The 14,097-nt window shown below is 51.0% G+C and overlaps 1 protein-coding gene across 1 annotated transcript in view; it reads left to right on the top strand.

The window, feature by feature from the left end:
* The window catches only part of EGFR (epidermal growth factor receptor), a 198,864-nt gene that overhangs the window by 160,185 nt on the left and 24,582 nt on the right, over nt 1-14,097 (top strand). Inside the window, exons 16-20 of the mRNA XM_039462033.2 lie at nt 1,806-1,844; nt 3,842-3,983; nt 4,826-4,948; nt 5,616-5,714; nt 12,536-12,721. Of these exons, the coding sequence (XP_039317967.1) occupies nt 1,806-1,844; nt 3,842-3,983; nt 4,826-4,948; nt 5,616-5,714; nt 12,536-12,721 (589 nt within the window). The remainder of the gene's footprint in view (nt 1-1,805; nt 1,845-3,841; nt 3,984-4,825; nt 4,949-5,615; nt 5,715-12,535; nt 12,722-14,097) is intronic.

Below are 14,097 nucleotides of genomic sequence, written 5' to 3'. Positions count from 1 at the left end.
GTAGAAAATTTGCAATTTCATTCTGTGCTCCCTCTGCGGAGTGTTCCCATTGCGTTGCGTTCAGCCGGCAGGGAGAGACTGCAGACAGAAGGTCCGTTCACGAGTCACTGCTTTCTCTCTCAGGCTGTTGTGTGTCTGTAGGAGGCAGTGGGGTGGGCAGTAAGGAGGCCTCCTGTGTGTTCCACTGCCTGAGAAGCCTCTGTGCTTGGTTTATGAGCTAAGCTCAAAGGCACCGCAGGGGTCAGACGGCACTACACGGCACCATGGAAAACAGGGAGCGCCCAGACCCCCAAATTAAGAAGAGCAGCGAAGAGATCAGAGACCTGGAAAGCAGAGATAGAAACTGTTAGGACCAGATGATTGTGTCAACCCAGGGCTCCCCAAGCCTCTCACATACTGAAATGTACTTGTCCATCTTTCCCCAGGCCAGGAAATAGGAGTCTCAAAGCCACATTATTCTGCCTTTTTAAACCATTATCCTGTAGTCAAAGTAACAATGGCAGCGTGTCCCACCAGACTGGGAGCCCCGTTGCTCAGGAGTCATGCTGAGGATGGATCCCATCTCTTCTGCACGTTAGAGTTTCAGCTGGGTCAGAGTGGATGCAGCCACTCCCATGCCTGGCCTTTTGCATCTGTGATCCTCCCGGCCTCCTCCTGCCATTGAGTCTCATGCCTTCACCCGACTGTTCCCCCGTCCCGAGCCTCGTGCCTTCACCCATCCGTTCCTCCCGTCCTGAGTCTCATGCCTTCACCCGACTGTTCCCCCGTCCTGAGTCTCGTGCCTTCACCCGACTGTTCCCCCGTCCTGAGTCTCGTGTCTTCACCCATCCGTTCCTCCCGTCCTGAGTCTCATGCCTTCACCCGACTGTTCCCCCGTCCTGAGTCTCATGCCTTCACCCATCTGTTCCCCCGTCCTGAGTCTCATGCCTTCATCCGACTGTTCCCCCGTCCCGAGCCTCGTGCCTTCACCCATCCATTCCTCCCGTCCTGAGTCTCATGCCTTCACCCGACTGTTCCCCCGTCCCGAGCCTCGTGCCTTCACCCATCCGTTCCTCCCGTCCTGAGTCTCATGCCTTCACCCGACTGTTCCCCCGTCCTGAGTCTCATGCCTTCACCCGACTGTTCCCCCGTCCCAAGCCTCGTGCCTTCACCCATCCGTTCCTCCCGTCCTGAGTCTCGTGCCTTCACCCATCCGTTCCTCCCACATTTACTTTCTGCCACCCTTGCACGTGGGCCACCAGATTCTCAAGAGTCTCCTACCCGTTTCCTTCCTTCCACTCCCTTTGCCAGTGCAGCTCATGCCATCTAGTAGCCTAACCGTCACCCCCAGGACTGACCTCTTCCTCGCTGCCAGATGGTTGTTCAGAGCGCACACAGACTGTCGGAAACCTGCAGGGACTCCACGCTGCCAGTCTTCTCCGTAATCAGCGTGGCCCCGGTCCATGCCTCTAGCCTTGGCTCCTTCTGCCCCTCTGTCTATTTGAAACTCTAGAGCCAGCTGTGGGACAATTATCTGTGTTAAAAGCCAGATGTGAAAACATTTCAGTAACAAACTGGCTGCTTTGTTCCATGCTAGAACAATGCCTATCACAGAGTAGACACTCAAAAATATTTGCTGAGTGAATGAACCAATGAATAAATGCATAATAAATAATTAACCGATCCAAGATTCAGACACATTGTGATTTTAATTGTTTAAGAGTAGTTTAGCATATATCGCCTTATGATTTACTTAAAAAATCTCCAAGATATATGCCAAAGAAGTAGAATGAGAAAAATGTGTATTTCTCTTTCACTTTCTGCAGATGCGGTGGGCCAGGTCTTGAAGGCTGTGCAATACCTGGGTAAGTGTGCTCAGCTGTGTGTCAGATGGACCTCGTCAAGAATGACCACACTGCTGTCGGTGAAGATAATGCTGTCCTGCGCTTCTGACTGTCCTCTGTCCTGGTCAGATTTCTATGGCTACCCTCAGCCAGGGTTTCTGCAGAGACTGCCCAGCGGTTCCACGTGGCTCCGCGTGCCAACTTGGTCATCAGTGGAGAGAAGGCAGAGCGCGCCCTGCCGTGGCTCGATGCATGGCCTGCCTCTGACTTTCTTGGTTCCACTGGTTTTGTGGGGTCCTTCTCTGCTTCTAGCTTCTCTTCTTTTCTGCCCCCTCACCCGAGTGGCTCCGTCACAAGCCTGTGTGTGAGTGGCCATTCCGTTCAATGACACCTTCGGGCATGGGGCAGTCTCTCTCCTTGATTCCTTTACTAGACACATTGCCTAGCAAAGACAAAAGGGCTTCCTTCAACATCAGCTCCGGCCAGTTTGCCAGAGCAAAACCCTGAGAAAACCAAAGTTGAAAAATCTTGTTCAAACTCACCAGGACAGAGTGGCATTACGCCCGACAGCATCTGGCCAGGAAGCAGGGAATTACACACTGAGCACCTGTTTGCCATTTTGGACATTTCCAAACACGAGCCAAGCTTCCAGGCCCCTCTGCCATCTCTGGTAACACCTACAAAGTCCCTTCCTGCATTCCAGCGTGCTCCTCCACCCCTGAGCTGACAGCCGTAGCTCTCCCTGCAGCACCGGTGAACATGATCAAGGACGAAGACAACTTCTCAGAGACAGGGTCTTCTTCAGTGAGCTGCTAGGACACCCAGCAGAACTTCCCCACTCCCCGCTGCGGTCTCAGTGACGTTAATCATGGCCTTTCCGCCACGTTCCCACCTCAAAGCCAGTCACAGCCATTCCTTCTTACATCTGCTCTTTTCCGTCTTTTTCATCTCCTCCTGTTCACCCACTCGTACTCGTATGTTACCCTATGGACATGCGCTCCATAGCAAATGATTCCTTATATCTTCCGGGATTCCCTCAAAATAGCAAAACTCATTAATCCAGGCTGTGCTAACTAGGGGTTTGTCGTAACACAGATGATGCCAGCAGTCTCTGAAAAGAAAGTATTGTATCCTGTCATTCTCATGAAGTACATTTGGCCCACTTAAGAGAAATCTGTAAAGACTTTGACACGTTTCTAATGTGCAAATCGCACTGCTAATTCACGTTTGATATTTATTAACGTTTCTACCCGAAAATAGTAATCCATTTTCCAGCAGCTCAAATGGGATAGATACTTAAGAACAATTAACTTTCTAACGACTCCAAATTCAGAATTACAATCAGATGGTCCTTTCCCCTGTGAACTGGCACACGTGGCTTCTGGTTTGCTCTCTCTGGAACTAGACACAACGTCCGTGGGGAGAGGATTAAATGCACCTGCAGGCTGAGGCACCATGATGATGTCACTCATCACAACGTGTTCCTCATCTGAATCCTCTCCCTGTACAACCCCCTTCGAGCTTGTTCGGAGAGTATTTCACACAGTTCCTGTGCTCATGTCTAAAGCTGAGGACCCAGAGGAGTCTCTGAGTTGTCAAAAAGTCCCTTCACCCAGCCTGGCCCGTGTGTATGGACTGTGGCACTTCAGTCGCATGGCAATACTCTTGGAATGAACAAAATACCAATTCATGAAAAAGCATTATGGAAGTCTGACTTATTTTTTTAATTGTATTTCGTTAATAAGTTGAAAAGTACTCATTATATGGAGAGGTCCAGATGATACCTCAGTTTTAAAAAATGAGGAAAAGCGGGCCTGGTAGGGGACTGGGGGGAGCTGGAGAAAGTTAGAAACGTTGCCCTAGGAACTGTTTGTTCTCCCTTTAGAAGCTACACGGTATCTCACTTTCCGAGATCATTTTACAGGATGTCAGTGCGCCAGAACGGGTAGGGGCATGTTGCATGCCAATGCCAGGAAGTCTGCCAGCAGCCTCACCCTTGTTCCTCCACCTCGTTCCAGGCCCAAGATCCCGTCCATCGCCACTGGGATTGTGGCTGCCCTCCTGTTGGTGCTGGTGGTGGCCCTGGGGATCGGCCTCTTCATGCGGAGGCGCCGCATTGTCCGAAAGCGCACGCTGCGGAGGCTGCTGCAGGAGCGGGAGGTGAGTGCCAGGCCTGGGTGTGCTCCAGAGCCCTGGCGCCCTGAAGGGAGCCAGGGCCAGCCCCGAGAATGGGCCATTAGTAGTTGTGTATGTTAGATACAGAATCACATTATGATGCAGAAAGAATCTCGAAAGTGCAATTATACCCAGCTAGTGACATGTTGGTACATCCATGCGAGGACATGGAAATGTTTCTGGGCTGAGCCTTTCGACGCCCACAGAGCTGCATGGCATCTGCTCAGGACCCGGTGCCTCTGTATATGTAGGAGTGAGGTCAGGATCCCGTGCAGGCTCTGTGGCTGAGGCTAGAGGATCCTGCTTTGGAAAACGCCATTGTTCACACAGTGGCTTTGTCCGTGACGGACTCTGCCTCAGCCCAGTCCTGTGCTGGAAGCCACTGTCTCTGGAAAGGGAGACCCAGTGGCTCATCGGCATAAGGGGATGTGACATGCCACGACAGACACCAAAGTGACCGCCATACACATCTTCCCTACCGGAGTTTTTCAATCCAGCTGGTAGGCGTGGAAATGGAACCAGAAATTGTGTTTGTTGAGAGGTTTCTGTTCATTGAAAGAACACCTGCATCAGAGCCCGGTTTCTACCGACTTCTGTGAAGCTCTGCGGAGAAGGCATGCGTTTGTCCTTTGAGTGAGCTGGCGAGTGTCATGTGGTACCATGTCCAGAGGGGCCTGGAAGTTTATAGCAAGTTTTACAAGCTTGATGTTCTTTTATGCAAGCCCATGCCGTGGCTGCCGGCGCCCATGCTGGACCACGTCTGGCACTGCTTCCCAGCGTGGTGAGCGCTGAGGGACCCCTGGTCTCTGTGTTCTTGTCCCCCCCAGCTCGTGGAGCCTCTTACGCCCAGCGGAGAAGCTCCTAACCAAGCCCTCCTGAGGATCTTGAAGGAAACTGAATTCAAAAAGATCAAAGTGCTGGGCTCTGGCGCATTCGGCACGGTGTATAAGGTAAGGTCCCTGGGACAGGCGGGGCTGCGGGGTCCCTCATGGTCTAAGGGAAGCCTGGAGTCCTCAAAAGCTGTATATTTCTATCATTTACTTTACTGTCTGTTTCACTGAGTGTTTGGGAGACTCCAGGTTTTTTTCCAAGTTATTGAGAGGATATCCTTTATAACCACAGTGAGCAGTGGTCCTGTGAGACCCATACACAGAGCAAAGGCAATTTTATGAAGGATGCCATTGACCTCGCAGTGGGGCGCAGCACGGGGCGGGAGGAAGGCCGCCCCTCTCCAGGGCATCAGAATGCAGCCCAGCCTAAATGGGCTCATCTTCGTTTGCTGCTTCTAAATCCTCTTTGCGTGAAATCTGATTTCAGTTAGGCCTAGACGCAGCATCTTTAAATGCTGGATGATATTATCCACATGGATTTTATAACGGGCTATACAAGCTTGAGGTTCTTTTATCTGAATAATCACTGTGATTCATGGAACCCGACAGCCACAGGGCTGCAGGGACCTCACAGTCCCCAGCAATGTCAGGCTTGGGTGCAGCTCCAAAGCCCCAGTCTCCCTCACCGTCAGGGTGCGTCACTGATAAGATCCACCCCCCTCGCTAGGCAATGTGTGGCACCGTCTCACAATTGCCAGTTAACGTCTGCTCTCTCTCTCTGTCATAGGGACTCTGGATCCCAGAAGGTGAGAAAGTTAAAATTCCCGTAGCTATCAAGGAGTTAAGAGAAGCAACGTCTCCAAAAGCCAACAAGGAAATCCTGGATGTGAGTTTCTGCTTTGCCGTGTGGGGGGCTGTGGGCTCTAAACCTCAGGGCCCGACTTTTCTCGTGTCTGGCAGGTGCTCTGCTGTAGACCCTGCCCATCTCCACATTCTAAACGTTTGCTTTCCATATCGTTCCCTTTCTAGCTATAGCCGGTACAATTCCATCCCCTTAGAGACAAGACTGGCCTTCCCATGCTGGCATCCACCCCAAAAGACTAGAAACAGGCAGTCGCTGGCATCTGCCCAGTTCTGGTCTCTTGGTACACGTGGTGAGCGAGTGCTCTTGGTGAGCCTGGAGCATGGCTATTGTGTTTGGTCATTTTGGGTTGAAGAAATGGAGGCATAAAGAAATGGGCTGACCCTTCCGTGGCTGGGGTAGGGTTTAAGCCTCTTGTTATTTCTGACTCTTGAAACCTGCTTTCAGTTCACTCCACCAAGTTATCTCAGCTTTAAAATAGCTTATTTTAAAGGTGTCTAAAGTATGATGGTGTCCAGTCTACAAGCTGCCCGCCTTCTGTACTTTCTCTCAAAATAATTCACGTTTTTCTCTAGTGTCTGTTGATTGTTACTTTATGGAATAAGTTCTTGGAAAATTCCACAAGATTGCTCTTACCGTCTTACTTCCAATTCTGTTGAACTTTTTTTTCTTTTTTTTTTTTTTTTTTTTTTGAGACAGAGTTTCACTCTTCTTGCCCAGGCTGGAGTGCAATGGTGCAATCTCGGCTCACCGCAACCTCTGCCTCTCGGGTTCAAGCGATTCTCCTGCCTCAGCCTCCTCAGTAGGTGGGATTACAGGCATGTACCACCATGCCTGGCTGATTTTGTCTTTTTAGTAGAGACAGGGTTTTACCATGTTGGTCAGGTTGGTCTCGAACTCCTGACCTCAGGTAATCGGCTCACCTTGGCCTCCCAAAATGCTGGGATTACAGGTATGAGCCACCACACCCAGCCCTGTTGCACTTTCTCAACCTTCTCTGGACCTTCCCCAGCCAGTGGTGGGAAGACACTGGCTGGGGTCTGACAGACCCTCTTTGACGCCGGCCCAGGCTGGCTGTGAGTTCACAGACACCCTTGATCTTGTCCTAACACAGAGCAAGTGACAGAGGGGGTCAAGGGGCTGAGGCAGTGGACTAGGGAAACAGAATCAAGGAAAGGGAAAAATGTCTGTCTTTATTACCTCAGTTTACTTGATTTTACGGCCAAGAAGAGCCAAAGCCAGAGAGTAATATCCCGCACCTCATGTCTAACGCACAGAATACACAGCAAGTGAAGAGAACATGGGCCTTTTTAAAAGCGTCTGAAGACATGATTTTTTAATTGGAGGAAATCTACAGTTTAATTTAACTCTACAGTTTAATTTTCTCTGGGCAGCTTTCCTTCCTTTTATTATGGTAGAGGAAATCCCATGTTGATACACTCCTAAATGAAAGATGATGTATTGATACAGTACAATAGAAAATCTGTAAAATTGATGATATACCTATCAAGAAAAATTAGCTTTCACGTTAACGATTTACAAATTGAGTCAAATCCTAGTAATAAATGTTAAGTCTTTTTAACATAACCCTGAGAAATACAAGAAGATGGGCAATCTGTGGAGCCTTTCACTTACAATCGCTAGCCCCTCACCTGCACTGTGTAGGAAAATCTTTGTGCAGAATTAGCTTCCTTAATCCATTGTTTATTCATTCAAGACGTTCTAATAAATTACACAAATAGATGTTGAAATGTGAATTTCAGTGGTAATTATAATGCAGGGTGAGGAGGGTTTGGAAGTATTTTAAGACAATAGCCGTGCCTTGGGAAGGAAGCGTTGTTCACTGAAAAGTGCCCCCAGGACCTTTTAATTGGAGGAAGTCTGCTTCTGTGGAGGTGGAAACGGGGTAGAAGACAGATAACGTTAGGGCTTAAAAGTTAAGTGCACCCAACTTCTGAAGTGCCCTTGGGTCTGGCTTGGTGGCTCTCGCCTGTAATCCCAGCACTTTGGGAGGCCAAAGCAGGAGGATCCCTTGAGCTTAGGAGTTTGAGACCAGCCTGGGCAACATACTGAGACCCAGTCTCTACAAAAAATAAAAAATTAGCTGGGTGTGGCACATGCCTGTAGTCCCAGCTACTCAGGAGGCTGAGATAGGAAGATAGCTTGAGCCCAGGAGATCTGAGCTGCAGTGAGCTAAAATCTCACCACTGTACCCCAGCCTGGGTGACAAAGGGCAAGGCCCTATCTCAAAAAAAATAAATAAATAAATATAGGTATTAATAGATATATATATATATCTGAATATAGATATCTATATATAGATACCTATATAGATACCTATATATAGATACCTATATATCTGAATATAGATATCTCTATGTACTCTTTCTATAGATACGTAGATATATGGAATATTTATATCATGTTATATATCATATATATATCATGATATATATCATATATGTTATATATATAATATTTGTATTTCTCTCGCTCTCTCTAAATATATTAAATAAATAAAAGAAGGGCTCGGTTTGGCCTCCTGCTCGTCCTGGTTTCTCGTCCCCTCTTCCCCTTCCATCGTTGTATTTCCTTGCCCCAGGTTTCTTCACTGTGGCCACGGCCCCCTCCTCTCCAGTGGTGGGTGTCATCGCTGCTGGGGTCAGCAGACAAGAAGCCTGAAGCCTGTGGCTTGTCTCGCAGCTCAGGCTGCCCGGGCCTCACCAGCAATCCTGGCAGGCAGGGCTCCTCGCTGGGATGGAAAGGGGGGAAGCTGGAGGAGGTCTTTTCTGGTAAAGGAAGCAAAAGCTAGCAATGCCCAAGCCAATTTCAACAGGGAGTTTAACAGCCCTTTAATCCTGCGTCAGGACAGCTCACAGGCCGTGTGTGCTCTCAGAAGGACTCACATGCATGCCCGCACGGCGGCAGTGACTCCATGCTCACGTTTCCCCTGCCAACCCCAGACCCCGCGACCAGCACACATACTGCAGCCCCAGTTCCTTGCGATCAGCAGTGGCTTAGTGAATGGGTAAAGTTCTGAAAATGCAGGGGATACCTGCCCTTCATTCATAAGGCTAGACATACACCTCTTCTTAAGGAGTTCAAATGCTTGTGGAGCCCCAACTTTATAGAGTAGGGTCGTTCAGATGAGGCAGGCGAGCCAGAAGGAAGGAACCAAAAGTCATGTCAGCAGTTAGAACAAAGTAGCAGGCTTTCAGGGTCACAAAGCCTCAGGGACACTCCTGCAGTAGGACTGGGACCAGAGCCATGGGGGCTCTGCCTGGCTGCGTGCGGACGCTGGGGCTCTGCGGAGATTGTTGTGGAATACCAAGCGTGCTTGCTGTAGGTCACGGTGCACCTTTACCGCTTCCAAGACAAACAGCGGAGAACAAAGCTCGCTTTAGCTTCTGCGCACACCGCACGGGGACACACGACTAAACAGCGTTCCCATTGTGCCGGCTGGGTGGGGAGGAAGTGATGGCCCGGTGGGTTTATCAGATGTTAGTAGGATGGGGCCTGGCAGGGCTCCAGGCTCTGTGTGGCCGACACCCACGCTCCCTCTCTGCTCCCCATTCCCAGCCGCAGGTCAGCCCCGCAAGGCCCTGAAGCAGATGGGCCGCTCAAACTGCCCCGGTTTGCAGATTTTTCTTCCCTCTCAAATGAATACAATATGTTTCCAAATCTCAACCAGATCCTGAGAAAATGGGAACAGCCAGAGGATTTCTTTGGTGTTATGGTTGTACAGCTTCCCAGACTTGGGGGAGAGATGTGATTTGTGCTTTCTGGCAATCCCATGGCCTATTAATTTTTCCATAGGCTTTCCAGTTTAAACTTAGGGTAGGTAATGGAAAGAGAACACAAAACAGATTTCTACGTGTGCTCTGTGTGTGTGTCTCTCACATCTAAAGCCTGTTAACCGGAGCACCCAACAGGCCCCACATGCTTCCTTCACACAGAGGACCCAGGATGCCTTAGACCCACTGGGGCGAGCGGCAGGCCGTGGAGGGAGCCAGGCCAGGGGTCAGGAAACCTGGCTGTGGGCCCCGACCTGACCTTGTGCAGGGTGGCCTCAGGTGGACCACTCACCTCGCCAGCCTCAGCTTACCTTGTGACTAAAATGACCTCAGGCAAAATAGGCTTCCTGGCCCTGTTCAGTTCTGACTTTTTATAAACAAGCACTTTTCCAAGTTGAAGGAATGTTTTCAATAGCTACTGAGTCTACAGATAATAAAAACCTCCTCCGTTCTTTAAAATTGTGATATTAGGTTTCGTATATAAAAGGAGAATAAAACACACTCTCCTTGAAGATAGAGCCTAAACACTCTGCAGAAAATATTTAAAGCTACCGTTTTTTGCTTGTTTGTCTTTAATGAAAGTGGCCTAGGCTTTGGCCTGCTTTGAGTCTTTGACCTTGCATGGCTTCAGTGCAGTTCAGCCCTGACAGTTTTGAAGCAGGTGCGTGCCTAGATCTGCACTAGACCCTGCTGGAATGATGAAGTGAAGGCCCAGGCCCTCAGAGCACTGGCCACGCATTTGCCAACAGATAAGGAGCGGGGACTGGAGGCAGCATGGGAGCAAGTGTGTCCTGGGCGACACGACATTGCAGAGTGCCAGCCAGACCCCAGGTGTGTGCTAGGAGCTGGCCATGCCATCCCTTCCCCAAAGGGCTTGGTGGGAAGGGCACTTTTTAGATCACACAAATATTTAATTACAGATGATGATGAATGCCCCAAAACAGTGTCTTCAGCTTCATCAAGCTTCAGAATCCAGAGGGTTTGTTCGTCGGAGGGCCGGGCCCATCTCCTGCATGTCACCCTTCTGGCCTGGGGCGGGGCCCAAGAAGGTGTGCCTCCAACGGGTTTCCAGGCAATGCCAAGGCTGCCTTCTCACGGAAAAACTGCAAGATATCAGGAGAGTTTCATTTAGATTGAGGAGTCAAGGAAGGCTCCTCTGAGAAAGGGTCCACCAAGGAAGGAGGAGGCGGAAGGCTTCTGGGGACATAGGCCCTCGGGTGGTCAAGGGCCAGGGAAGGTCCCCTTGGGGAGAAGGTGGCAGGAGCACCAGAGGCTGGAGAAAGGTAGGCAGGTAGCCTTGGGGCTTCCCAAGAGCAGGGCAGGCCGGGGCAGCGTTTCAGGCAAGGAAAGTGTGTGAGCATATTTGTGCTTTTGTAAATATTTACAGTTTGCCCTCTGCGTCTGCAGTTCCACATCCATGGATTCAATCAGCCAGGATTGAAAACACTGTGGGGGGAATTGCATCGGTCCTGACCACCTGCGGACTTTTTATTCTTGTCATTATTCCCTAAACAACACAGCATAACAATTCTTTGCATAGCATTTGCACTGTATTAGGCATGATAGGTAATCAGGAGATGCTGTAAAGTACGCAGGAGCATGCCTGTCAGTGACATGCAAATACTGTGCCATTTTATATCAGGGGCTTGAGCATCCTCGCGTTTCCGTATCTGCGGGAGGTCCTGGAACCGATTCCCAGATGCTAAGGGTGGACTGTCTGTACCCTCTCTGCCCCACCCCGCCTCTGTCTCCCTCCCGTCCCCACCTGCCCAAGCACCCTCCGACAGCACCCTATCTCTGAGCCTTCATCTGGCCCAGTGTGTTCACTTCTGCAGAGAAACTAACTCACCCAAGTCCACACTCAAAACACAGGCATTGCTGAGATGGGAAGAGCAGCTTCTGGGCGCATTCTGCTGCAGTCCAAGCATTCTTTTCCATGTCTGAATAAAAGGTCATGACCATTTGTATTTTAAAGGGAAAGAGAATTTATGGGTGGAAACTGGGGATTCCCTCATTCCCAGTCAGACAGAAAAGAGGACCCCATTGTGTGCATGATTGCAAATAAATTTAGCTTCCTCAGCCCAAGAATAGCAGAAGGGTTAAAATCAACTCTGTATTTATGGCTCTGTCAAAGGAAGGCCTCTGCCTTGGCAGCCAGCCGGAATTAGCAGGGCAAAAGACGCCTGACTCAGAGCAGCATGGATTTCCCATGGGGAGCCTGGAGGCGCACACAGAGAGACCACTTCTCTTTAGAAACGTCCCCAGCAACCCGGCAGCCTTTAGCTTAGGGAGCCTGGGAGCACACACAGAGAGACCACTTTTTAGAAACAGGTCCCCAGCAGCGAGGCAGCCTCTCGTCACTATAGATTGAATGCTGTGTCCATTTCAAAGTCTGAGACTGGTCCATTGAAAGAGCTTATCCCGCTGCTCTTTGCAGAGGTGCTGTGGGCAGGGTCCCCCGCCCAAATGCCCACCCATTTCCCAGAGCACAGTCAGGGCTAAGCTTGGCTCATGGGGAAGGGAAGCCTTCCTCCCTGCTGGCTCGGTGCTGCCCAGAAGCCTTCCCCATCCGCTGTCCACTGCAGCACCCACAGCCACGGTTCCTGATGCGCGGGCCAGCCATTACCCAGGATGTTCCGGACCCCACAGACAGATTCCTACAGGCCCTTGTGATATTTTAAACCACAGCATCCTTAACCTTGAGGCAGAGGTCTTCATGACAAAGACACTGGCAGTTCCCAAACTCAGAGATCCGATGACTACCATTCCTTCTTTATCCAACGTGCTGCTGACGGCCACTGTTGCCTGGGCCTCCCTGTCGTGAGGCATCCCCAGATGCACCCTGGAGGGGCCACCCCCACCGCATCTGTCACTTCACAGCCCTGCATCAGCATCCGTGTGCTGTCCTTTGCAGGCACGGCTTTTCCTCCATGAGTACATACCTTGAAACTCAAAATCGCCTTCATGAGGTTTCACCTGGAAGGGGCCCATGCACCCTCCCTCTGGCTGCCCCGAAGCCGCACTGACGCGTCTCTCCCTCCCTCCCTACAGGAGGCCTACGTGATGGCCAGCGTGGACAACCCCCATGTGTGCCGCCTGCTGGGCATCTGCCTCACCTCCACTGTGCAACTCATCACGCAGCTCATGCCCTTCGGCTGCCTCTTGGACTATGTCCGGGAGCACAAGGACAACATCGGCTCCCAGTACCTGCTCAACTGGTGTGTGCAGATCGCAAAGGTATGCGGGGAGGGGACATAGGGAGCCGGGATGCTCACATGAGGTCCGCACTCCTGGGGTAGCAAGAGTTTGCCACGAGGCTGTGTGTGTGCATGCTTTATGGAGTGCTCGGTATGGTCCGATGTCTGTGTTCTTATTTCTCTGGAATTCTTTGTGAATACTGTGGTGTTTGTAGTGAAGGAAGAGTGTGACTTGCCCCAGCCAGGACTTGGTAAGGTAAGCAGGCCAGGCCAAGGCCAGGAGGACCCAGGTGGTGGTGGAGCGGAGTGCGTCAACGGAGGCCCGGTGAGCAGGTGCGAGGAGCTGACAGAGGGCACAGCTGCTGCTGCTGCGTGGCTGGGGCCTTGGCTTCGTGTTCCCCTGGCTACAGGCTGGCTCCAGAGCCAGGGCGGGGCTGAGAGAGCCAGGTAGCCCCGCATGGGTGCTGGGGACAGGCACAGAGCAACAAGCCAGGTATTTCACAACTCACGCGGACCCAGAAAGACTTCTGCTTTAGCCCGAGCCTCTCCCATCTCCATCCGAGTCTTGCCTCAGTGATTTGCACTCAACTTGCTAAATCCTACTTTTTTCTGACAGTGGGTGTACATTTCACTCTGTTGAATTTAAACAATTTGCAGGCAGGCCCTGTTTCCAAGAATACCATGTTGCCCCTTATCTCCCTCCAACCCCAGGTCAGGGAGTCCAGGGATGTGCCAGGGACCAGGGGGAGGGAACAGATGCCCACCCAGCCTGGGCAGGTCCTTGTTGCTTGCGTCCCCTTGGTCAGCGGTGACAATTGGTCCTGCTGAGTCACTCTTGAGGAGCTCGTCCAGCTCCAGGCAGATGTAAACGGTGACCTACAAGATGACAAACAGACACATCTGGAGTGCTCTTGCCAGCAGGTGCCCTTGACACCACCAGAGAGGCTCTTGCTGGGAGCTGCGATGCTTGGGACCGCTCCCTCCCATCGCGGAGCTCTGGGTCCGCATTGCAGAAGAAGGGACCACCTCCCAGAATAACCAGGCGGCAGCACACCCTGCACAGCCCCTTTTACTCCAGCACCTTCAGGCACTGATTTCTCAGCCACAGCCACAGATGGCCCCTGGCAGCCCAGGAAGTGGGGAACACTCATGCTTCTCTGAGTACAAAAATTGCTGAATGTTTTTGTGATTCTCACGGTCATAACCCAGTCACACAGTAGAGCAGTCCCATACCATTGCTAGTCAATGGTCCTGGGAGAGGGTCTTGTGTGCCTCGGATGCTGGGGCCTGTTTTTTTGTTTGTTTTTGTTTTTTTTTAAGATGGGGTTTCACCACGTTGGTCAGGCTGGTCTTGAACTCCCGACCTCAGGTATTCTGCCCGCCTTGGCCTCCAAAGGGCTTGTATTACAGGCATGA

Source organism: Saimiri boliviensis, chromosome 10 (assembly GCF_048565385.1).
Source record: "Saimiri boliviensis isolate mSaiBol1 chromosome 10, mSaiBol1.pri, whole genome shotgun sequence".
Lineage (NCBI taxonomy): Eukaryota > Metazoa > Chordata > Mammalia > Primates > Cebidae > Saimiri > Saimiri boliviensis.
The sequence above is the reverse complement of the archived record's forward strand: the minus strand, read 5'-3'. Positions and strand labels throughout refer to the sequence as shown.